The 25,563-nt window shown below is 45.5% G+C and overlaps 1 protein-coding gene across 8 annotated transcripts in view; it reads right to left on the minus strand.

Annotated features, from left to right (window-relative positions):
- tnrc18 (trinucleotide repeat containing 18) overlaps nucleotides 1–25,563 on the minus strand; it is a 186,757-nt gene that overhangs the window by 88,976 nt on the left and 72,218 nt on the right. For all 8 annotated transcript variants that reach the window (XM_060840845.1, XM_060840849.1, XM_060840848.1 and 5 more), the window contains 2 exons: nucleotides 18,249–18,374; nucleotides 11,758–13,548 (listed from right to left, as the gene is read on the minus strand). In XM_060840845.1, the coding sequence (XP_060696828.1) occupies nucleotides 11,758–13,548; nucleotides 18,249–18,374 (1,917 nt within the window). The remainder of the gene's footprint in view (nucleotides 1–11,757; nucleotides 13,549–18,248; nucleotides 18,375–25,563) is intronic.

Genomic DNA, 25,563 nt, shown 5'->3' on the forward strand with positions numbered 1-25,563 from the left:
TTCAATCAAGACTTTAGAGAAGGAATTGGATTACAGAGATTACAGAGAGAATGTGGATAATGGCATTCAGTGAACTGAGCCCTCAGAGAGTTAGCACCAAAACAGTGAGTGAATGGTCTTCTTCAGTGCTGTGACCATTCTACTGTCATGGTTTCCTGCTCTGCGCATTGTGTAGGGGCAGGTGACTAACTGACCACCTTTACCAGCAACAGAGTTCACCCAATCAAGCATCAATTCAATGCTTAAGGAACGTCCCGAAAGCTTTTCACCCAATAAGGAGTTTCAGCACTGAAGTTCCACTCTGCTGGCCAATCCAAGGTTGCCAGTCCCAGGGAGATTGAGGGGCATCGATGAAGGTTCACTCTGAGGAGCCGTGAAGACCTGCGCTATTGAGCTGCTATGGATGTTTTGGGTGGGGTAGGCCACGAGTTGGGAAGAGGGGCACCTTGGGTGTTGCCGATGCAAATATAGATTAGATTATCTACTGTGTGGAAACAGGCCATTCAGCCCAACAAGTCCACACCAACACTCTGAAAAGTAACCCACCCAAACTCATCTGCCTCTGACTAATGCACCTAACACTATGGGCAATGTGGCATTACCAATTCACCTGACCTGCACATCTTTGGATTGTGGGAGGAAACCGGAGCACCCGGAGGAAACCCATGCAGACACGGGGAGAATGCACAAGCTCCACAAGACAGTCGCTCGAGGCGGGAATTGAATTCATGTCCCTGGCACTGTGAGGCAACAGTGCTAATCCACTGAGCCACCATGCTGCTCCCATAGTGGGGGTGGCTTTCAGTGGCCACCCGATTACCCCCTCAGTGTCCCCATATTGGGGCAAATGGAGACCCCCACCCTTCCTCCTTTCCTTCGACTCACCAACCCAGCAGGTAGGCTATCACAATGCTCAGGTTTGGGAAAACAGTCACGATTCCCACTGTCTGAGGCAGCCATTGTTGGATTGAGGCCTTTAACTGGTCGTTAATTTAGGGTCTTCATTGGCAACAGGTTGAGGAGGTCTATGAACCCAATCACTGAAATGATGTGGCACCACTACCCCTCTAGAGCCAACCTGCTCAATTATTAGCCCTTCTCACCACGTTCAGGGACAGAAAAAAGTCACATCCCTTGATTCGGTGAAGTCCCTTTTTGAAAACTATGGTAAAAAACAGTTTTGCTCAAAATACCATTGAGGAGCATTTGCAGACTCTGCCTGAACAATAGCGTTCCAAGTGTAAGGCCTGTTTCCCTTAAATTTGCCAATGTCTCTTTTATTACTGTCTTATACTTATGCCCAAGTGTCAGACATTCAGTGCCTGGTGGAAACAATCTGTGGCAGATTATTTTCTTCCCAAACTCTTAGACTTGAGAAACCTCTGGAATAGCTCCACAGAGGGCTACAGGTCTCTCGTCAGGTGCTCCCTTATTGAGTTTTCTTATGCTTCAGCCTTTTGGCAAGTTACCCAACAGGAGTCTCTTGACCTCAATGCCCACTAGTAATTGCCCTTTGAAGACCATCTTTCTTCCATTATTTTCATGCACTCACTCAGTATCGATCTGCTTTCTAACAAAACCATTGAGAGATTTCTCACTACACCCTAAGTGTACTTTATCATTTAGCATTCAATTTAATCTGAATTTGAATCATAAAGGCCCATTGCCCATCCCTGTAGATATTCAGACAAGTTGTTATGTCAGGATGCCATGGTGCTGCATATTCAGCCTCAGACAGGGGTATCCAAGGTGGGTTAAGAAGGCTCTTTTATCGGTGGGGTGGGGGTACCTTTTACACAAGCTGCTCTGCTCACCTCTCTATGTCAGCTATGACCTCCCCGCAGGCTGGCAGAGGGTTACATTGGCTGAGGCTGGGATTATTGCTATTCAATAAGAGCAAGTCCTGCCCTGAAGAGCAACAGGCCAAAATATAATTTGATTAGTTTGGGGATTGCTGCTGATTTCCAAATAAGAGGGTGAGCTGGGCACCTCATTTATTCTACACAGCCATGCTGAAAATATGCCAGGCCGCTCTACGTGTGTATGATGGAGCCCAGTGATTCTGATATGGCCACCCCTTATACCGGGACTGTCCTGTCCACTACAGCCTGACTGCTTCAGTCAAAAACATGGAACAGTCCTTGTTGATGAAGTTATTTCAAGTGACCAAAACATCCCCATTTCCCTTCTTATTAGGATGCACATGGATCTGCTCTGCTATCCTGCCAACCAGCTCTTAGCCTTAACAAGGTGAAAGAAAACGAGGGTGCAGTGACAGGGCTGAATGTCATCCTGTCCTCAGTCAGTGCTGGATAATCGACAGGACTCACTGATTCCAGCCAGGATAGAAACGCCTGACCCACCCTCACCGCCTCACCCATGGCTGCATTGTGACCGACTGTAGGTTCAGTGCAAACCCCATGTCTCCAATCAGCTCACTCGCCATCAAGATCACAGGCTGAACAGAAGGTGTTTCTGCTCTGACCGGCTCAGTGCTGCCTTTAGTCCATAATCACTGTGCAGATAGACCAAGATGCCACCCCAAATTACATCATTCATTAAAAAGCTTTTCCTCCAAACCACTGTTCAGAGGCTAACTCTCCACTGGCTCTGCTCCTCTGTCTAATCGACTGCTTGCTTCCTCGGGATCATTACATCCACTGAAAAATCATATATCACAGCACAGGAGAATAATCATTCCTAACTAATTCTGAAGCACCCCTATTTCTCACCATCTCCTGCTAACCCTACAGCTTTCTCTTTACCTAGTCGTTCTCAGTTTCACTCCCTCTATGGCCATAGGGATTGTACCCGATCTCTGCAAACTGCTTCAGTCTTGCCACATTGTGGGCGGTGCAGTGAAGGTTCGCTGCAGGAGTCCCTGTCTGATGATGTGAGACTGGGTAAACGATATTCCCTGCAGGTTGAAAGGCAATCTCATTGAGATGCACATGTTACTGAAAGTGCGTGACAGATACTGAGAGATCGTCTCTGCTGGTCAGGAAATTTAAAACACAGGGATGCAGTTTCAGGATAAGGGGACAATCGCTTTGGATGGAGATGAGGGGAAATTGCCTCACTCAAAGGGCTGTGAATCTTTGGAATCCTCCACCTGTGAAGCTTGTAAGCACTCCTCTGTTGACTATTTAAGAATGAGTCAGACACATTTTTGGTCACTCAGAGAAACAAGGGTTAGAGGAAGCAAGCGAGAAAGTGGAGTTGAGACTGAAGACCGAATGTTGGAACAGGCTTGGCAAGTTATATGTCGACTCCGACTTACTGTGTTCACCCTACTCACTCCCTCTGTGCTGCCAAAGAACTGGTCCAGTGCACACAATCCCCTTCATTGTCAGTGGGCAACCTCCCATGGTCACAAAAAAATGCCAAAATTCACAGTGGGTCAGGAAGCATCTGTGGAGGGAGACAGCAGGCAAACGTTTCTGATGAAGATGAAACTCTGATGAAGAGTCATCTGGACGTGAAACATTAGCTTGCTTGCTCTCTCTCTCTCTCTCTCGCTCGCTCTCTCTCTCTCTCTCTCTCCATAGATGCTGAGTGACCCGCTGTGATTTCCAACTTTGTTGTTGGCAGGACAGATTCCAGCATCTGCAGTAACTCGTTCCTAATCTTCACTAGTCATCCTCATACCCGGCTAATTTCCATTCTATGCGAGATTCCTCTTCCTCTTCAAAAGGTTCCTTAAAACCTACTGCTCTGATTGTACGTGAATGATTCACTGCATTAAAGTAGCCACGTAAATGCAAGGTGTTGGTATCGTTAAAAGGTGAGTGCACTTGCCTGTTACAGTAACAATTTCTTTGGTGCTTGGCCCCATAATATTTAAAATCATTAACTCAACTCCTGGAAGAGTCTTTCTTGACGATGCTAAATTAAGTTTTGATGGACAGGTTGGCACTTGGAGGGAATTAATGTTGAGAACTACTTCAGGGTTAATCAGTTGGCTACCGCAGCATTGTTTCAGTGGGTCAGAGGTAACACAAGGTGCAGAAAAGACATGGAAGTATTCCATATAAAATAAAGACTTGGGACCAGTCAAGTGAAAGAAAAATATTTCTGCAGCTTAAGCACAACAGCAGTTCAAATAAACTCCAAAGTTATCGTTTCATAGAGCCTGAAAAAGAATTAAGGTGCCTTACAGTCTCTGCTGCTTTTTTTAAAAAGACGGCTGATTTCTATAGTCTATGTGTGATTTAACTGAGCCAAACCTCTGTGTGGAGCTCTGCACCATAACAGTTGTGTTTATCTATACGTGTGCAATGAATAGGAAAACACAGAAAAAGAAAATTAAGAGAATTTTCAGCTGCTTGTGTTGTGAACCCCACTATTAGGGTGAAACGTGGGTCTGCACCATGGGGGAAACAGTCAATTCGTTGCTTTCATCCCCCTGCCCCACCCACTACCACGTCTGTCAGGACTAGAGGGCAGCCAGTTAAGGAGGTGGGCGAGCTCTCAAAGCTGGGGGCCATACCTTTGCAAAAATGGCCTGGGGCAGGCTGGAGCCAGGGAATTGGTGCCCAGGTGGAGCTGCGTTATTTTTAGTGCCTGCCCACCTCAGCCTCCCAGCCCAGGAGTAGCCTAAATATTAAACCCTAGACATTTGCACGACTGCCCAAATCCACACCAAATGACACTAGTATTTGATTACCTGAGGAGATCGGACAGGAATTTACCAGAATGTTACTGGCCTCAGGAATGGGCCTCCATTTTTTAGCCTCTCTCCTGAGAGATTCCACACGTTGCAGGGACCAGGAAATGTTTCTCTCTCGCCATCATGAACATGATCAACCAAGCTGATCTCTTTCAACCTCTCATTTTCAATGATTGCATACAGTATGCTCATTGTACCTTCTGTGCCTTGCTTTGTGACTACAGGAGCGGGGAGGAGTGGACCACATTTCACTTGACATTAGTCATTCCCCATTCCAATACAATTAATCCTTTTTACACTAAGGACCAAGCCTCGAAGTGCTGCACTTGGAAGTTCAATTTGTGCACAACTCAGTCAAAGTGAATGGTCACCGAGCTCCAGAACGTCAACAGCAAAAGTGTGTGTTTATTCAATTTAACTTGATTTAGTGAACAATATTCTGTGGTTGTGGGCGAATTAACTGACGTTGCGCAACTAACAGCAGCCCCAATTCATCAGCCTCACAATTTCGCCTTCTTATAATGGAATAATAAGAATGTTAATAGCATAGATATTAAAGCAGTCATAGCATCTATTAACATAATCCATTTTAATTTCCCTCTTCCCTCCCCATTTATAGGTGGGTACAGAATGAGATAGTTCTATAACGTAGTGAAAGCTGCTGTTGTTATCCATGAATAGAAGTATTGTCTTAAAGGAAAATAGGGAAAGGGGAGTATGTAGAGGCTGTGTACCTACCATGCTCAGTGGAAAGGGGAGTATGTAGAGGCTGTGTACCTACCATGCTCAGTGGAAAGGCTTAAGTCTGTGTCTAGGCAACCATGTCTTTAATATCAGCATTTTACTTGTACAATACTGCAGATTTGTCATCTAAACTGTGCTTTTACCTTCCTTTAAAGCTCACTAAGTCCAGAACCTTCTCTTATCACTAACAGGCTAAGATTATTACCAGGCTCTCCATTGCGCGGATAAAAAAAAATTAATACTTTTCCTCCTAAGGTTTGTCTAGTCGCCTGGCAACAGCCTGGAAGGGCGATTAGAATTCAGTTCTTGTTTGCGGCTTTTAGTTCTGCTCAGTAAATTACATTTAATGTTAGCTGCCTGTATCCTCATCATTGAAATTCTTTACAAACAGCTCCCTGTGTTGCCATTGCCTACTGTGGACTGTTGGGCCTTGGCAACAGCCAGGGAAACTACTTCACAGACAAAGATTTCAACGGCAGACCACATGATGTCTAGCCTAAAGAATTTTTATACAACGACACGCAAAAGAGAGGGAAGTGTTCTCCTTTATTCTCCCCCACTGTGTCACCAATCAATTTGTACATTAAAAACACATCATATTGTTGATGATAGACAGGAGCGGGTCATGTGACCGGCGCACAGACACACTGGGTTGAATGGTGTAGTGTTGTTTTATTCTTTTTCTCTCAGCCCGTAAATGAAAGAGAAAGGGGACTCCTATAGCTCAACACAAATGGAAAGCTACATTCCGGCCGGCTAATGAGTTCAAGGTAAACATCAAAAACACATTTTACTACAACTGAACAAGCAGCCATTTCAGAGTACAATGTACTTGGGCTTTTTGAGTTTTATATGTACCATTATACGGAGTGTTATGATTTTATTAAACAATCTTCAATAAGTAGACCATTTTAAAGGCGATCCTGTTCCTCCTGCCTCCGGTTCTCAGTCATAAAGCAACGTCATCTTGCAGCTCAACATCTTACTGTATATTTTCTTCAAGATTGAGGTGACAATGCCATTCCTGCTCACAAACACATCACACACCCGGCTGCTCTCGGCTGGGCTGCTGGAACGATTTCAAACTGAAAACGGAGGTCCACTTTTAGCATTAGTTTGGTAACCAATTCTGTCAGCTCCAATGTCACATTCTCATCCATCTGTTCCAAGAAGAGCATACCTAGCTTCTCCGACCTAACCTGATAGTCAAACGTTCCCCCATCCCTGCTGGATATCAACTCCACAGTTTGGTATCACTGGTACATTTTGAAACTTTTCCCTGCCTTCCAATATATGGATCATATTTCATTCACAAGGGCACTGATCCCTGGGAGATTCCAGTGCTCCCGACTTCCAGTTGGAGAAGCGCCCATTTACCACAGCTTGCTGCTTCCTGCCAATGTTTTACCCAAGGTGACACTGATCTTCCGATTCCATCAGCCTGAATTTCGTTAACCAGCCTTTTATGTGGCAGCCTGTTAAAAAAAATCACTCAGTGATATATAAAAATATCACTTGGTCCTCAAGTAGCTCACTGGCCTCGGTTTATTGATGCTCCACCTTATCTCATCACATGATCTTTGAGTTTGATTCTGAACCCCTTCCATTTTCCTATCAGGTTTTTATGTATCAGAATGCTTACGTAACCTATAATTTGAGCTTTCCTCCATTCCCTTCCTGGGTGGGTTCTGACTACCATGGGGTGGTACAGTGGCTCAGTGGTTAGCACTGCTGCCTCACAGTGCCAGGGACCCAGGTTCAATTCCAGCCTTGGAAGACTGTCTGTGTGGATTTTGTACATTCTCCCTGTGTCTGCGTGGGTTTCCTCCCACAGTCACAAAGATGTGCAGTTTAGGTGGATTGGCTGTGCTAAATTGCCTGTAGTGTTCAGGGATGTGTAGGTTAGGGGCATTAGTTGGGGTAAATATAAGGTAGGGGGAATGAGTCTGGGTGGGTTACTCTTCGGGGGTCAATGTGGACTTGTTGGGCCGAAGGGCCTGTTTCCACACTGTAGGGATTCTCTGGTTTGGGATCTGAGCCCACCCCAATCTACTTCCATGTTAATCTTCATCTCCCCCGGGCTACTGCAATGCTTCCTTCCACTTCTTCGGGTTCAGTTACGCTGCCTTTCCATCATGTGACTCCAACCGTTCAGGACTCGATCCTGCTCTTCCATCGCTATGCCAGGCTAAACATCACTAGGTAATCCCACAGCCTCCTCCGAAGGGCTCAATGGGGCACTTGCTGTGAGTTCATTACTAGCAGCAATCCCAGTTGTCTCATCCCATTGACCTGTCCATCTGGCTGCAAGCTATTCGTGCCAGTCTTCTTCCTCTCCAACGCACCTTTGCTGACCCTGCGGACTCTCACTCCTCTCACTCCTCTCTCTGTTCACTTCTGAGCAAGGTGCTTGCCCCTGTGGTTAGGCTGAATCAACGTCAAGACCTGAACAGAAACCTGTCTGAAGGGTCTCGATAACTCCGTCCTTTAATGGGACCACCCGCCCAACTGCATCATCTTTCCATCGCTGATCAACAAAGATCATCATGGTGACACTGACCACCTCATCACATCTCTTTCAAATCGTCAGCCTATGTTGGTCTCCAATGTACAATAAAAAATGTATCACTGAGATTTCTTCACTGCTTCCCTCCTTCAATCACCCCCAGTGATTGCAACCTCCATCTCATCATGTTCTCTGTCCTCTTGACTTCACCGCCCTCCTCTCCTCCTTAAATATGTCCTTCCACGTACACACCCCAACCCATATTCACAGGTCACACCCTTGTCTCACAAGGTCTTACCAGTCCCTCTGTATCAATGTCAGACCAGGCCAGTTCCAATCACTATTCCTCCACCGACAATTCTTTCCACTGTCAGTCCTTTGTCCATCCCTGAAAAACGCTATTTCTCAAATTCACTTACAACTGCACTTCAACATCCCAACTACTTAGCATTTGACCGCTTATTTGTCAACAATATTTTTGCAGCTACTGCTCGACTCAACTGCACCCTCATCTCCAATTCACGGCCCAATCCCCGAGAAACCATTCCTTCTTCCTCACACTGCTCACTCCTCCAGGCTTGACACTCAACTTCCTTCCCTCAAGTTCAAAGGACATGGACAATAAAGGGAATGGCGGACAACTGAGTTTCACCATCACTGGATCACTTAATGTGCTACTGGATTCTATTCTCATCCACGCCAGGATTCCAGGATGACCCTGGATTGCAAAAATTACTCTGCTTAAACCCCTCCCCCTTCCATCAATTCACATGAGGAGCTTGTGAATTTATTAGTCACCAAGACCACCTGATCGATGGCCTTTGCCTTGACCTTTCTGCTTTTCCCCCTCCCCCAAATCACCCCAAACCAATCAGACCCTACTTCCTTTAAAGCCCTCCTCTAAACTCATACCTTCCCCCGGTCTCCCTCACTCCTTCCCCTAGTCTCCCTCATTCCTTCCCCGGTCTCGTTCATACCTTCCCCTGATCTCCTTCATTCCTTCCCCTGGTCTCCATCATACCTTCCCCTAGTCTCCTTCATACCTTCCCCTTGTCTCCCACATATTTTTCAATAGTCTCCCTCATGCCTCCCCTAATGCCAACTTCAAACTCAATCTGTCATGAGACCCAGTTGTTGCTGCCTTAACTGGATCCGCACTAACCTACTGGACACTGCCCACGCCGCTCCACATCAGCCGAAACTGGAAACTGCCCCTTTCTTCAGGTGCTGTGCCTTTCACCTTTAAACATGCCACCATCAGCTCTCGCTTTGATAAGAGCAACCTTTGACCCCACTGCCCATGCAAAACATCAACTTTCCTTTCATCTCCAGATCCCTTGTTTCAGTCTAAATCCAAGTCCATCATTCCCAGGACTCTGTGTTTGGATCTCTCCAGCCTAGTCCCACCCCTGTCACAGCAGGCCTCTTCTCAAAGTCACAAATGGCTTCCCATATAGCTATGACAAAGGTAACCTTTCCTTCCTCATTCTTCTCAAGCTGCCGGCAGCCTTTGCCATCATCATTGATTCCAGCCTTCTCTGAAGGCCTCTCCACTGGGAGCATCTCCATTACGATGCTCTCACCTCCTCTTATTCCTATTATTCACATCAGAATCACTTGCAATGGCTTCCCTTCATGTGCACCATTACCACTGATGTCCCCCAGTGATCTACCCCCTTACTGGGTCCTATCCACATCCCGGCCCCATGCTCCAAAAAGACTGTTCGTTTTGACACAGGTGCTGACGCCACCCAGCTCAACTTGAACACCATCTCTCTTGGAGTCCTCTGTTGCAAAATTCTCTAACTGCTTCTCTGACGTCCAGCCCTGGACAAGATGAAATATCCTCCAATTAAGTCTCGGGGAGAATGAAGGCCTTGTTTACAGTGCCTGCTACAAACTTTGTTTCCTTGTCACTGAGTCCATCTCGCTCCCTGGCAACATTTGGAAGTCAACCAGTCTGTTCACAATCCTGGTGTCAATATTTGACTCCAGGATGGGTTTCTGTCCACATATCCCATGCCACTAGTAAGATCATCACATTCTGCCTTTGTGATACTGCCCGACTTCACTCCTCCCTCAGCTCATCTGCTGTTGACATCTTCCTTGAATTCATTACCTCTGGTCTTGACTATTCCAAGGCATTCCTGGCTGGTTTCACACCCTTACATCCTCCAACCTCAGGTCATTCAAAACTCTGCTGCCTCCATCTTAACTCATCCTGAAACCTCTGCGCTGGTTGACTTAGGTTGACTGGGACCCAATGGATCTCTTGACTTCAAAACTGAGCACACTTCTTTCCAAATCCCACCATGCCCTGACCCCTTCCTATTTCCAGAATCTCATCCAAACCCAAAACCGTCTGAGATATATGTAGTCATAGAGATGCACAGAGCTGAAAATGTGTTGCTGAAAAAGCGCAGCAGGTCAGGCAGCATCCAGGGAACAGGAGATTTGACGTTTCGGGCATAAGCCCTTCTTCAGGAATCTTGCTGAAGAAGGGCTTATGCCCGAAACGTCGAATCTCCTGTTCCCTGGATGCTGCCTGACCTGCTGCGCTTTTTCAGTAACACATTTTCAGCTCTGATCTCCAGCATCTGCAGACCTCACTTTCTCCTCCATAGAGATGCACAGCAAAAGCCACCCTTCACTGCCACCCTCTGTCTTCTACCTTCGAGCCAACCTTGTATCCAAATGACTAGTTCTCCCTTTATTCCATGAGATCTAACTTTGCTAACCAGTCTCCCATGAGGAACAGCATCGAACACCTTACTGAAGCCCATATAGATCACGTTCACCACTCTGCCGTCATCAATCCTCTTTGTTACTTCTTCAAATAATTCAATCAAGTTCGTGGTTTTCCACATACAAAGCCATGTCCCTATCAGTCTATCCCAAATCAGTCCTTGCCTTTCCGAATATGTGTAAATCCTGTCCCTCAGGATTCCCTCCAACAACTTGCCCACCATCAATGTCAGACTCAACAGTCTGTAGTTACCTGGCTTTTCCTAACCACCTATCCTCCTCTAATTCTTGCTTCTTCAATGTTCCCCTATTTAATTATCCAACATTGGTGGCTGCAGCTTCCAAGTCTCTTGCCTCTTTAATACATTATCCATACCTCACCACCTCTTTATTTCATGTTCCTCCTTTCAGTCACCCCCTAATTTCAACTTCTTGGGCAAAGCTTTTAAGCCACTGCCTTGATGTCCCTGACATGGCTCAGTGTCAAAGTTTGGTTTGTTCTGAATTGCCTCACTCTGTTAAAGGTGATACACCCCAAGTTGTTTGTGGTTGAATGTAAAAGATTTTCAGGAAAAAGAAATGGCAAAGTTAAGTGCTAGTGGTGTTTACTTGCATTTCTCCTACAATTACCATGAGGCAAAAAGCAAGCACTGTGCACAAGAGGGGGCACCATTAATTGAAACGTGATGAAGAAATAGGAAAAGAACCTTATAAACATAAACAGTACCATTCACAGTGCCATCTACACCCTCCAGTCCCTGTGGGGCCCAGTGAATGGGGATCATCTCAAAGATGCTAACGATCAGGCTTTCCTTCTCTGCACCTGGACAAGATGCTTGGAAGGGATATAGGCAATCACAAGAATTCTCATTCCCTAAGGGCCACGTCCAACTGGGACCACAAATAGTCACTTGACCTCAATGAGACCCATGAAGAGGATTCTTTAATATGCAAGCTCTGCCCCTCCACAGCCACGCTGACCACTGGGGTGACCCTGGAGCTCAAAAGTACTAAGGCTTTCCACAAATTAGCACAGGATCAGACAGGCCGCCTGACTGAGCGACTATCAAAGGAAGGGTGCTCATCATCTTACCTTTCATGCTGTTCATAGAGAGCGAGCGATCCCTGTCAATCACACCAGTGCCCGGTTTGCTGCTATTGTCTTTCTGCCTGGCCACTGCCACTGCGATGCCCACAGGTGGGTGCCGGACCTCCACCTCGCCCTGCGTCGATTTGGCGCTCTCCGGCCGCTCTGGGTCTTTTTTCAGCTGCTTGCTGAGCTGTGGGAGCGGGAGGTGCTGCACCTTCAACATGCCGTGTTGCCCAGAGTCAGTCTTCACGTTGCCGAGCCCGCCGAATGGGCTCTTCTTGCCGCTGCCGGACCTACCCGCCGCCTCCTTGGCGAAGCTGCCGCTGTACTTGATGAGGCTCTGCATGGCCGAGACCTCACTGGGCGTACCCACCCCCGCTGACCTCTGCAGGGCCGCCGGCTCCAGGAAGCTCTTCTTCTGATCCTCGTCCGCTCTGCTGCTGTGACCATGCTGGGCCGCCAGCGCTGCCATCTGGCTGGTGGCGTACGTCACCATCTCGAACGGCTTCCACTTTGGCTCCGGGGTGCCCGAGCGTTTCAGCTGGGGCTGCTCTGAGTGCAGCCTCGTGACGTCCACCCCGTTGAATACCTTCGGGGAATCCTTCACCCCTGATCGCTGGGCCCTCTCCTGACTTCGGTGGTCGACCTCAAAGCTCGATCGCACCGGGTCTTTCAGTGTGGCGCTGCTCGAATGCACGTCCCTCGTTTCAGATGGGCTGAGGCCCGGTTTGCTCAGGAAGAGCTCAGAGGTCGTGGGCCTCTTTATTGCTAGGGAGTTGGATCTAATAACCGACCCTTCCTCCCTCACATTATCCACCCTTTTAGTATCGGCGTGCACAGGCAGGTCCTGTGTCACCATTAACCGAGAGGATTCTGCCAGCGTCCTCTCTGAGGGGCATAGCAAACTGCCTGTCCTGTCACCAGCCACTCTGCTCATATCCTTGTCTTTGCACTTGTCACTCTTATTGTCTCTGGCCTGAGAGGCGATCTGAATGGGGCCGTTCCTGTTCTCGTAAAACCCGACCGAAGGCACAAAGGTAGGTGCAATAACTTTATGTTCCTTTCCTGGCTCCCTGGCAGTGGGGTAGATGGTGTAGATGCTGGAATGGACAGGAAGAGGAGGGAATGTGCTGGAAGGTGGCATCCGTGCTGTTTGAGAGGAGTGGGGTGACGGACAGCCGCAGGAAACATGCAGAGTGCCAACCGAGGTCACCACGGTGTCACACTTGCGCGTCCGTTCTGCGTGAGCGTGCAGCAGAGGCCGCATGTTCTCGTCGTGCTTAGCAGAGTCTTTGGAGCATCTGTCCTGTTCACTGCCGGGGAGTCTCAGTGAGGAACTGGAGCCACTGTTACAGTTGCTAAGAGACAGGGTCTGCAGAGGGTTCTTGGATTTTGGCTCTCCGTTCCCAGTTCCCCGGTTCGGAGAGTGACTGGTAAGAACTGTAGAGTGATGCTCACTAGCCTTGGCAGCTTTGTCAAGAAGATGGATCCTCCTGTCGTTATCTGTCCGGCCTTCTTGTGTGAGGTCCACCACACTCCTAGGCCTGGATTCTTCCCTGGACTTCTCCTTCTTAGCCACGTTTACGTTGGTCTCAGTCCTGTACACTTTCTCTTTCGAGTCTTTCGCTGGATACCTCTCCGACTCTTTCCCACTTTTCTGCGGATGACACATTTCCTTTTCTCGCAGGATTGAGCCCGACGCATGATTGGACGTCGTCCTGGAGATGGCGGTTTGCGGGTGCGCAGCACCGTGAAGGGCTGATTGTCCTGCATGGCTGTGTAGGTAATATCCTTCTGGAATGAAAACAAACAGAGACACGCATGTCAACACGTCGTCAAATGGAAGCAGTGTTCCTCAGCCTTCTCTAGGTGCACAAGGAAGACTGCACAGATCAGGGGCTTTTAGCTGTATGACCTTTCGCACTGCACTTCTGACTAAACGGTCATCAGTTGGAAATGTGGGGCGGATTTACTGGAACTTGCTGGTTGCTCATGATATAGGAAGGATATAGATGTTTTACAGAGGGTGCAGAGGAGATTTACCAGGATGTTGCCTGGTTTTGAGGGCTTGTCTTATGAAGAGAGGTTGAGTGAGATAAGGCTTACTAGAGAGAAGAAGGAAGAGAGGTGACTTAATAGAGTAATGAGAGACATAGGTAGAGTGGACAGCCAGAGATTTTTCCCGAGGGCAGAAATGGCTGACACTAATCTTAAGGTGATTGGAGGAAGGTTTAGGGAAGGTTCTTTGCACAGAGTGGTGGGTGCGTGGAACGTGCTGCCAGCAGTGATAGTAGAGTCAGAGACATTGGGGACATTTAAGTGACTGCAGGACAAGCACATGGACAGCAGTAAATTGAGGGGTATGTAGGTTAGGTTGATCTTACATTAAGATAAATGCTCGGTACAATATTGTGGACCGAAGGGCCAGTATTGTGCTGCACTGTTCTATGTTGTATGGCTTTTGGGGGAAGGGCGACTAAAGTCATGCAGGAGTGACTGTGTCCAATTCCTGAGTCGGAAAACTGTACCGATTTAGCAGGATTGACAGGGACCTGGCGAAGGTGTCAAATGGGCGCATCAACAAGCACTATTGGTAACTCGGCAACAGGAGGAGATCATTAAAAGAGGATTTGTAAACTTGCTGCATCTGGTAACATGGGTGAGATGTAGAGGCTCCTGCCTTGAGATGGCGGGGAATCCTGCTGCTCCCATGGATACCGCAATCATCAGTAGGGGCCTAGGGATAGGTGGCAACAGCATCTGCCTGAGTCATCCCTGTGAATGTGCAAACCAGGCCCCTGTGTCATCTTAGGTCAGTCCCATTCAGCAACCCGTCCAGCTGAAAGGCCTCCTCTGCGCTTCCCCACAAAACCAACGTGGCTGCTATAAACCGGAACTCCTCATTGACATTCTGCCAACCTGTGGGGGTGGGGGTGGGGTGGTCGGGAGGGGGTGGTTGTCAGTCAGTCTGAGGGATATTTTTGGCATCCCACAGGACGGTAGCTGAACCCAAACTCATACTTCCTACCTGCTACCTGCTGGCTAAATGCCAATCTGACTTGACCATCGAAGCCGACCAGATCAGGGAAGGAAACATGTCCAGAACAGGGATAGTGGCTCTGAGCAAAATACCACAAAGTGATGAAACATCAACTCCTGATCATGTGCACAGTGTAGCATCGATCAATTTTCATTCTTTAAACACTGTTGAGTTCCAATACAGAAAAGAAAAACCAGAGCAGAGACAACCTCATGGGGTCATGCACCCACAGCTAGCAATTTAAATACCTCACTCACCGAATATTCGCTCAGGGCTGTACTAATTGGGAAGAATTCTATTCATATTCAGCTGAGCTACTCAATATGATGGAGGCAATTCCATTTAGCAAATTTCACTTCTTATCATGGCTTGGCATTGATCAATGGCCATGGATCAGTCTTATAGCTCCAATGAGTCCAGTCTCTGAGCTAAAGGATAATGAAAATACGGAATGCAGCAATCTCAGGCTGAATATGGATCTCTTGTTAAACCCAGCTCCTGTGTTTCAGTACTGTGGCATGCAAATAGCTGGCTATCCATTTCCCAGCTTGTCGGATTTACTGGGAAGGCTCCGATTTAGTGCAGTCCTTTATCCTGAGATAAACTGTAACAAATGACCAGCCACAGATACCTTGTGTCCTCCAGCTGCATCACCAACACTAAGTCAGTGATGGATCCGGTAGATTTGCTTTCATGCTATCTGTTAGGTTTCTAATAAATCTCTTGTCAATTTTGAGGCTTTGGAAAGAGAAGTACAGTCAATTATAGAAAAATGTCAACTTTGATTGAAGTCTGCAGATGTATTCCAATGTCTTGTGTTGAGATCCCAATCACTCTTCCTGCTGTTTATAGAAATTGTGATCAAGACGTAAAGGATAGAAACTGATCTGCATATCATGCTTGTTTAATGGGCATAAAGCTGGTTGGTAATCATGCCAATTTGGATTAGTGTGGTCTGTTTAGGACTTAATCTCAGTTAAATACATGGGGATCCATTTATTTTCAGCACCTTAACAGATACCTAAAATGTGTCTGTTAGGCTCCTTGCATCTATAAATTAAGGACCTAGCATTATTAAACAGTCCCTTTCCTGTATGTGTTAGTAAGTTAAGATGGAAGGTCTTCCAGCCATGAATGAAAAGTCAAGCTGTCTTTTTTTAAAATTCCTGAGGAGCCAAGAGGGGTATTACTAAAATCTACAGACATCACAATCCAGTTGCTCCTTATCCAAGGCCAGCTGTCAGCCTTGTAATGGCTCAGAACTGGTTACAGCTTTGCTGCCAAACTGCTTGGGGATGCACAGTAGGTATCCTCTGCCTGTTGGTCTCAGTATATTGAGGGCCAATTTTGGTCAGGCCTTAGGCCTACCCATTCCAGCACAGTGATTGCTACGTGTGCTTAGTTCCTGCTACCATGCATGTTCTCAACTTTGAAAGATTCAAGCCTAAAATAACACAAAAAAAAACCTTTTGGAATGCTTCAAATATCCATTCCTTCAACATTTGGGGAGTATAAACGATATAATTTTAAAAACGACACCGAAGGAGAGCTGCAGAGCAAACATTAATTTGGAGTGGAAACCGAAAGTGCTGGAAATCCACAGCAGATTTTATGAGGAAGATAAATTAATCTCAAGGGGGCCAGTCAAAATATTAACCAATCATTCTCTCTCCGCAACTGACCCATCTGCTTTGTCTTTAACATTTAATTATTTTTGCATGTTCATCCAATTTGTTTTTCTTGCTCCTCAGTATTATTGTTTGCAAAATGTGCATTTTGGCTAGTAACAAAATGCGAAAAGAAAACATGTCTGGTGAACGCAAACGAATGTTGGGTGCATTAGTGTTTTAAGTTGGAAAACAAAATGTAGATGAGAGGATATCTCAACCTAAGCATTTCACAGCAAAGAGAATGGTACGTTTCTAGATAGATTTGCACACTATTTGTGGCAGTGTCTGCTACGAAGTCAGGATTTATAAAGGCAAATTGAAACATTCCAGCGCAAGATCCCTTAACGGATCATGGCATATGCTCCTACTGAGAAACAATCAGAGGTCTGGTTTCCAAAACATCAAAGCTCTGTTCAATCTCTCTGCCTCTTATTTCCCAAGATCAGCAAGGAAGCTCCCCAGGATATCAATCTAACATTGCAAGCCATATCATTTGACTCGTTGCTTAAATTGATAAGATTCCAAAGGTACCAAAAAGAACTGGAACATTGCAATCCATTTGATTATGTGTAAAGCTTTCAACTTCCATCTTTATGTCCTTTACTTACATTCTAAGCATACAGTTAAATAACTCCTTGTTAAAGGAATTCAATTGGCTTGATATGAATCTTCGTATATTTACTATCTCTAAATGGAAAAGATCTTTGGGTTTACAAGTCTGGTCTTGCTGATTATAACTTGCCAGTAATTTCCTTGCCTCTTCCATTTAAATCTACAATTACAAAGATCTGCCCAACAACAATGATCCATGATATGCAGCATTTCAATATTAAGATTGCAGCCTCTTTCAGTCTGTCACCATAAATAAGTGTTCCAGATGTCCACCATTTTATTAATCTACTGCAGTTAGTCCATTGGTAACTGCACCAAGGCTTCTTAAAATCTTGACATCATTATAAAGGTTTACGGAATCATGAAGGGCATAGATAGGGTAAGTACAAAAAGGTCTTTTCCCTGGGGTGGAGGAGTCCAATACTGGAGGGCATAGGTTTAAGGTGAGAAGAGAATGATATAAAAGGGATCTCAGGGGCAACTTTTTCATGCAGAAGGTGGTATATTTATGGAATGAGCTGCCAGAGGAAGCGAAGGAGGCTGGTAAAATGGCAACTTTTAAAGGGCATCTGGATGGGTACATGAATAGGACGGGTTTAGAGGGATATGGGCCAAGTTCTGACACTAGATTAATTTAGGATATCTGGTTGGCATGGACAAGGTGGACTGAAGGGTCTGTTTCTGTGCTGTACACCTCTATTACTTTATTTCCCCGAGAAAGTGAGGACCGCAGATCAGAGTCGAGGGTGTGGTGCTGGTAAAGCACAGCAGGTCAGGCACCATCGAGAAGCAGGAGAGTCGACGTTTCCGGTATAAGCCCTTCATCAGGAACTCGCAGCAAAGAGAATGGTACATTTCTAGATAGATTTGCACACCATTTGTGGCAGTGTCTGCTATGAAGTCAGATTTTATAAAGGCAAATTGAAACATTCATTTCCCTGACAGTCTGCTCAACTAGATTCATTAACCAGCCTTGACAGATACTGTTTATCCAGTGACGTAACCAGAATGGGGCTGGTTACACATGACATTGAGCAAATGGTCGGACTCTGTTATTCTGCCATTCCAGAGCTTTAAAGCGCCAAGGCTTTAGTTTCCCTATATGACAACACCTCAAAGGACAAAAGAGGGAAAAAGATGGAGTGAACAGGCCAACAGAAACAGGCACTGACCTTTCTGAGACTCGAACAGACTGTGCTGGCTGAGCTGAGCTAGAATCGGACTGCTGCTGCTCGGGTGTTCCAAGTGGCCGAGTGGAATATAAGGAGGGTAAAGACCGCTGGACAGGTGCGAGTAACCTGCAAAAGTGAAGAACAACATTTTACACTCACATCAGATGGTACACTTCCACATTATACCAGATACCTTCACAATCAGGTACAATTCCCGGTCAGAGCCTCTTTTTAATAGTAAAGGGAAGAAACTGAATTCAACTTTGTTTGTGTGTTTTCCAGTCTCAGGATATTCCAAAGTGCTTTGTAGCCTTTGAAGTGCTTGGGAAGTCCAGTGACATAGTGTGGCAGCTCTTTTGCAAACACCAAACCTCCCACATACAGCGATCTGATAAATGATATCATCATCACATTTCAAGATGTTGGGTGCAGGATAAGTATTGGCTCGAACTCCCTTGGTTTACCCTATGAAACACTGCCAAGGAGCTTCAACATCCATCCCAACAGGGTATACAGAGCCTTGGTTTCACGTCTTCTTGAAAAGACAGCACCTCTGGCAACGCGGCACTCCCTCAGTGCTGCACCACTGGAATATGCTTACAAAGTCTTTCAACTTGGGGATATTCGGAGGGGTCTTGAGGAGTGAAATATTTTCACCATCAAAATGGGTGTGTGCGTCACAACAAAAGGTTTTGCTCATTAATTCAATACAAAACAATTTAAAAAATGTTTTTTGGGGGTGGTCACTTCTTTTTAAAATTGGGAAGTGATGAAAAGCCATTACTGGATAAAGCAATCAGAAGCAAGAATTATAGAATCCCTACAGTGAGGAGGCAGGCCATTCGGCCCATACCAACTCTCTGAAAAGCATCCCATCCAGACGCACACCCTCTAAACCCACAACCACACATTCCTCATGGCTCATCCACCTAGCCTGCACAAGCCTAGACACTGCAGGCAATTGCTTATGGTCTGTCCACCTCACCTGCACATCTTTGGACTGTGGAAGGAAACCGGAGACACAGGGAAAATATGTAGCAAGGATGGAATTGAACCCGGGTCCCTGGCAGTATGAGGCAGCAGCACTAACCACTGAGCCAGCTCTCTCAAGCTATAATTCTTCAGAATGTTCACTGTCATAGAATAATTGGATACAGTAGCTTGCAAAAGGTGCTTAACTGGAGTGGGGGGGTTGGAGGAAGGGAGAGACACTTGAATCAATGAAGCAGATAATTTACAAATTGTTCTCTCCATGTGCACATGGCAATCAAATTAACATGGATGCTGTTCGGTAATACAAATTAAGTACTTTGTCAAACCTGCCAATAGACTGTGCTATCTTCAGTGGAGGCCAGATGAAGAAGGGTGGGTGGGGTACAAGAAGGTTAAAAGTTCAAAGGTCATGTCACCAGGACTAAACAAGTATTAGCAAAGGTCAGAGCAGATGTTTGACATCAACCCATCTCCAAAGCTAGGTGCCAAGGAAGACAGACTGGATAAAGAAAAATTATCTCCTCTGGTTGGGTATTCTAGAACTAGGTGGGGGCATAGTCTGAGAATTAGGACCAGACTGTTCCAGAGAGATAATAGATAATATGCTACACTGCCAGAGTGGTAGACGTTTGGAACTCTCTTCCACAAATTGTTTATTCTAAATCTGAGAATAGATATATTTCTGTTAAGCAAAGGTATTCCAAAGGCCAGAGTATGGAGTTAGACCACAGATCAGCCATGATCTCAGCGAATGGTGGTACAGGCTCTGAGGGGCTGAGTGGCCTACTCCTGTTCCTATGCTCAACAGAGACCCATCAGTGCCATTGAAAAATCTACCTTGTCAGTTCACCAAGATCCACCACTTACTCATAAACAAGGACTGAAGTGAGATGGGTTTTCGCTGACCTTCTTTTGCCTTTCAAGGATGAAATCTTCAGAGTGACAGGTTAAGCAACAGCCAGCTTCACCACGCTCATTAATAACTCCACACTCGACAGGAGCTTGCCAGTGCTCACTCGAAGGCTTCCACCTGCCAAACTAGACTGACAGCCGAATCCAGCCAACTTGGAGCAGGATGATGTAGGGAGCCTCAGGGGTTTTGGTTCGGAGAAACAGATGTTTCTGAAGAGGTTTCAGAACTTTATAAACCTTAATGGTTAGGTCTCAACCAAAAGTACTGCATCTGATTCTGGGCATCACACTTTAGGAATGATGTCTAGAGCTTGGAGAGGGAAGGGGGAGGTTTACAAGGGCAGCACCAGACATGAAGGGCCATGCGGGTGATACGGTGAAGAAGCCATTTTTCTCTGAGCTGTTTTTCTTCCCTTAGGACAGAGACAATTCAATGGAGATTTAATGGAGGGGTTCAAAATTACAAGGGGCTTTGGTCAGGGTAAATAGGAAGAAATGTCTTATACTGACAGAAGGATGGGTCCTCAGAGGTTCACCGGTTTAAAAGAACTGACAAAAGGGGCAGAGGAAGATGAGGAGGCAATTTTTTTTAACAAACTAGAAGGTGCTATAAGCAACCTCCCACAGAACTTGCAAAGAGGTATCGGATGTGTATTTGGAAATGAAAAATGTGTGGCTCGATGTTCCGAGAGTATGGACAGCTCTTTCAAATCACCGACACAATGGGTCAATGGCCTCCTTTGCTGAGCTTTAAATATCTTTGTTCAATATTCAGAACAAATGAAACAGCAGTTGAGTTTACAGTGAGTAGGATGTCATGATCTGCATCACTTAAACACATTTTCCGGTCAACAAATAAGTGAACAATCAATCCATGGACAAATGAAAGGACAGCAGAAGTAAAGTTAGGCGAATGTGAGGACTGCAGATGCTGGAGATTAGAATCAAGAGTGTGGTGCTGGAAAAACACAGCTGGTCAGGCAGCATCAGAGGAGCAGGAGAATTGACAATCCAGGCAAAAGCCCTTCATCAGGAATGGGGTATAGTCAGCTATCCCACTCCTAAAAGGATGGTGCACTTTCCAGCGAACGTGACAGGATTGTATACATCATGCACTAGTTAAGTCCTGCACCCTGCTACCCCCTTAAAAGCTCTTCTCTGTCAGCTACACACTCAAAACCACAATATCTTTCCACACACTGCACTTTCCATCCCCCGAGCTGCAACAGAAGTCCGACAAGCTGAGGCTCCAAGATGAGCGCAGGCTTGTCCTTTAAGTACAAAAACAAATGTGGAAACATACAGCAAGTTTGACTTGAGATTCCTTCGGGACCATGTGGGTCTAACATCATGCACACACACCAAATTAAAAGCACCACCCCCCCCACACTTCTTCCTATAAGTGCTCTGCTCTGTGAGGGTCTTTTTCGCTTGTGTAACTGCAATCCAGCCCCCTAGGCAAATGCGAGGTTCTCTGTATGGCAAAGTTGTAACAGGCATCAGACATGTCACATCTGCTTACCAAGATATCCCTCACAACCACTCAGGGTAGTCTTATTCACTCTTCTGTTAATAACGGAAATCTCCTTACAAATTAGCATGTGCCTGAATATTCTGCGAAAGGAGATGATGTAGCAGCCAGTGGTCACATAAAACTTCCCCGGAAAAGAAAATCCATTTCTCTCTCGACATTAGCTTGATTCCCCAAGTGCAGATTGTAAATCATAGTGTGCCAGATGTTTCACATTGTGCTATACCCTGTCACACAAATCAGCAGCACAGGAAGGCAACTACAGGGTCTGCAGTTCTACTAATGATTTTAAAGCTCCCCCAATTAAATACTAATTTACAGAGGCCTGATCATCTGGGAGAGTGCTTCGCAAATACAGGCGTTGACCAGTGTGTCATCTGTTCCTACCAATTTCTTTTTGCTCATGTATCAAATGAGGCTGCACTCATCTCCTGCTGCACAATCTCACCAGCAGTTGTTTCTTTTCGGGGTGGAACACAGCCATCTCTTAGAAACACAGGGCGCAGCAAGAGACCACTCAGCCTGTCTTGCCTGTGCCTGAGCTTCACAAATTAATCCCATTGCCCATACACTTTCTCCATCTCCCTGGCTTCTCAGTGCATGTGCTAGCACAGGGAGTGGTTGAAGCGAATAGCATTTAAGGAGAAGATGAATGAGCCAGTCAGGGAGAAAGGTATGCGATGGCATGCTGATGGTGTTGATGAGAGGTGAGCCAGCACAAAGCAAATGGACTGAATGGTCTTTTTTTCTGTTGCAAACTCCAGGTAGCTGTACACAAGCAATCAATCAGTCATTCGATTCACTTTTGAACTGGCCAGCATCAGACAACATGTTACAGATCGGAATGACTTGCTGAGAAAATATAAAGAAATTCTCATCTTTCTCTGGTGCTTTTATCGAGTATTTAACTCAGCAGGTTACCAACACCAGTGGAACGAGCCGTTCTCGTTACTTGTATTAACAAAGCCATGCCTCATCTTGCCCACCTGAATCTCCCTTTCCCTGCCCTGAGCAGTACAATTCCATCTTCTCTTGTCTTGCTGCCTAACTGGAGTTCCTCATCCCTGGTAACCATTCTGGTCTGAAGGCACAACACCAGGATGGAGACTGCGTCAGTCCACAGGCTGCTATTCCACCAGTCCCACTGCATGGAACTTCAAAGTAGCCCTTCAGCTCTCTTGGGAACTCAAGGGAGAATCAATGGGAAAAAAATAAGGGCAGGGAATCCGCAGCAGAGAAACTGCGATAAAAACCTTGTCAAAACAGTACTTGCTTTACAAAAAAAAATCCAGAGCTGAGAGTCTAATAAAAGCTGCCCCTATTATTTCATACTATAATGAACTGCTTCCTTTACTAAAAAAAAATTGCCAATCACATGATCAGAATAATTGGTTATTTTTAGTTTCACACAATCGCCTGGGCTACTGTTTGAACAAGATACTATAACGCAATGGAGACCACAAGAGAATCTGTGACATTTTAATCCGATTGAGTTGGAGAAAAATCTAAAGAAAATAAATTACGTTCGCTCTGTCTAATTGGATTCAGTGTTCGGTTCTAACGATGAATAAAAGTTCTCTGTGGGAGCAACGTGTTCCCTCCTCTCAGGCTTATACCCTGTCACCTGTGGGTTTGCAAAGCAAGAGGTAAAGATGGGAGCCACATATGGCCCTAATAATAATCCTTTCCAGCAGGAATGGCTGGGTAAACTAATAGTAGATGATTTCCCACTCCACAATCTAGAGGTGACAGGGTCACATGTCACATACCAATGGATATCCAGTCGGGAATCCGATAACGTGCACAGCTCTCAACCAAACCTGAAGTACATAGCTGTAATTTTATCCCCCTGTCCTTTCAATATTTGCATGATCATACTTTTCAAAAGTAACTCCAATTTTTTTCAAGAAACACAGTTATGTTTAAACTGTCAGTAATGGCATTAGTATTATTTGTAAAACAATTGTTAAAACTCTTGCTCAGTTACTTGCTGGGAATTTCATTTCAATGGAAACAAATAATAAAAATAGGAAGCACCTGCAATTCTTTTGTTGAAAACTGGATTTACTTTCTCACCCATTTGTTTCAATCGGAAATAGATGCTTGAATTTTATTGAAACCCTGCTGTATTTATGCAGGGCCACTGTTTCCAGTTTTGGCTGCCATTGGTGGGAAAGGGTCAAAGATCATAGACAACAATGTTCTGCTGGGAAGGGGTTAAAGCAGGGTTCCAACTTGCCTGATTTCCCAAAGAATCAAAGACTGCACTGATTATAAATTCAGCTCGCCTCAGATTTGTCCTCCGGTTATCTGCTTTGCTGAGCTGGAGAACAATTATTTTGGTCCCAAAGGGGTGATTTTAAATTCAGGATTAAAACCCAATTTCCTTCTCCCAGTGTTTACCTTAGGAGGAAGTTTATTTATGTCAACCTTTGTGTTTAGCGTGTCATCCGTGAAACAACCTCTCCCCAACTCAGAGTGGATTAAAGGTTCAATTGAAACTTTAATGCGGGTTGCCAAGCCTTGAAACGTCCAAGAAGGGCAGGCTATGTGTTCCCTCAAAGCACCTTGTTAACACCCTCTCCTTTTCTGCCCTCAGGCTGTCTCATCCTGGAGGCCAGACAGTACAGGGGTAGGGAAGGGAAATAAGAACTGCTGCCTCTCAACATAAACCTGAAATCACTCCCCATGAGGAGGGCGCTTCGTTGTTTATGGCACCATGTTTTAACCTCACGCACATTTTAAGTTTGTCAACCATCATTAACACAGCCTCCTGGTTGTTCCAAGCAATTTTCAGCAATGGACTGTCATGCTGGGGCCTTGAGGATGAAGCAGCTGCCATTTATTGATTGCAAACAGCAGTGCTGCTATCTCAGCAATAGGGGGCACTCTTTCAGAGGTTGATGCTCTGAGAAAATTGTGACTCTGAAGTCAACTTTACTTATTCTGGAATCCACCTCTCATTGAAAATACCATGTTCAAAAGGTGAAAACAGTGATTTTGTTTTACCTCAGACATTGACTAGGTACAAACCTATAATGTTGAATGTCATTAGCTTAAAAAAATTCATTGGAAAGAGGCAAGTGCAGGAGCCACTGATAATTACCCCAACAATGTAACTATAAACGTTTAAAACTATTTCAATCAGCAGCTTCATTGGAATTCTTTTTCAGGATCACACTGAGGAATCAAATTAAAAGGATTTTTCGGGGTAGACGAAGGAAATTATTCGTGAAAGTACAGAGAAAAAGGGAACACGTTTTTAAAATGGGAATTAGGCTATTCAACATTTGATGCCAGAAAGCACTTCTCTACAAACAAAAAAAAATCACAAAACCTGGAATTCTCTTCCCCACATTCCAGGGGATGGGGGAGGAATTAACTGAGTATTTCAAAGCTGGGATTTTTCAATCGCTGTATATTAGTGTTAGGGAATATGGAATCAATGTGGAAGTTAGGATCAGTCACAGAGTTGTACAACACAGAAACAGACCCTTTGGTACAACTCATCCATACTAACTAGATATCCTAAATAAATCGATTCCCATTTGCCAGCACGTTACCCATATCCCTCTAAACACTTCTGATTCATGTACCCACTCAGATGCCTTTTAAATGTTGTAACTATACCAGCCACCACCACTTCCTTTCGCAGCTCGTTCCATGCATGAACCAGTCTCTGCATGAAAAAGTTGCCCCTCAGACCCCTTTTAAATCTTCCCCCTCTTCTCTTAAAGCTATGCCCTCTCATTTTGGACTCCCATACCTTGTCTATTTATCCTGTCCATGCCCTTCATGCTTTTATAAATGTCTATAAGGTTTGATGTTCCAGGAAAAAAAGCCCCAGTCTATTCAGCCTCTCCCTATCGGTCAAACCCT

Source organism: Hemiscyllium ocellatum, chromosome 20 (genome assembly GCF_020745735.1).
Source record: "Hemiscyllium ocellatum isolate sHemOce1 chromosome 20, sHemOce1.pat.X.cur, whole genome shotgun sequence".
NCBI classification, from domain to species: Eukaryota; Metazoa; Chordata; class Chondrichthyes; order Orectolobiformes; family Hemiscylliidae; genus Hemiscyllium; species Hemiscyllium ocellatum.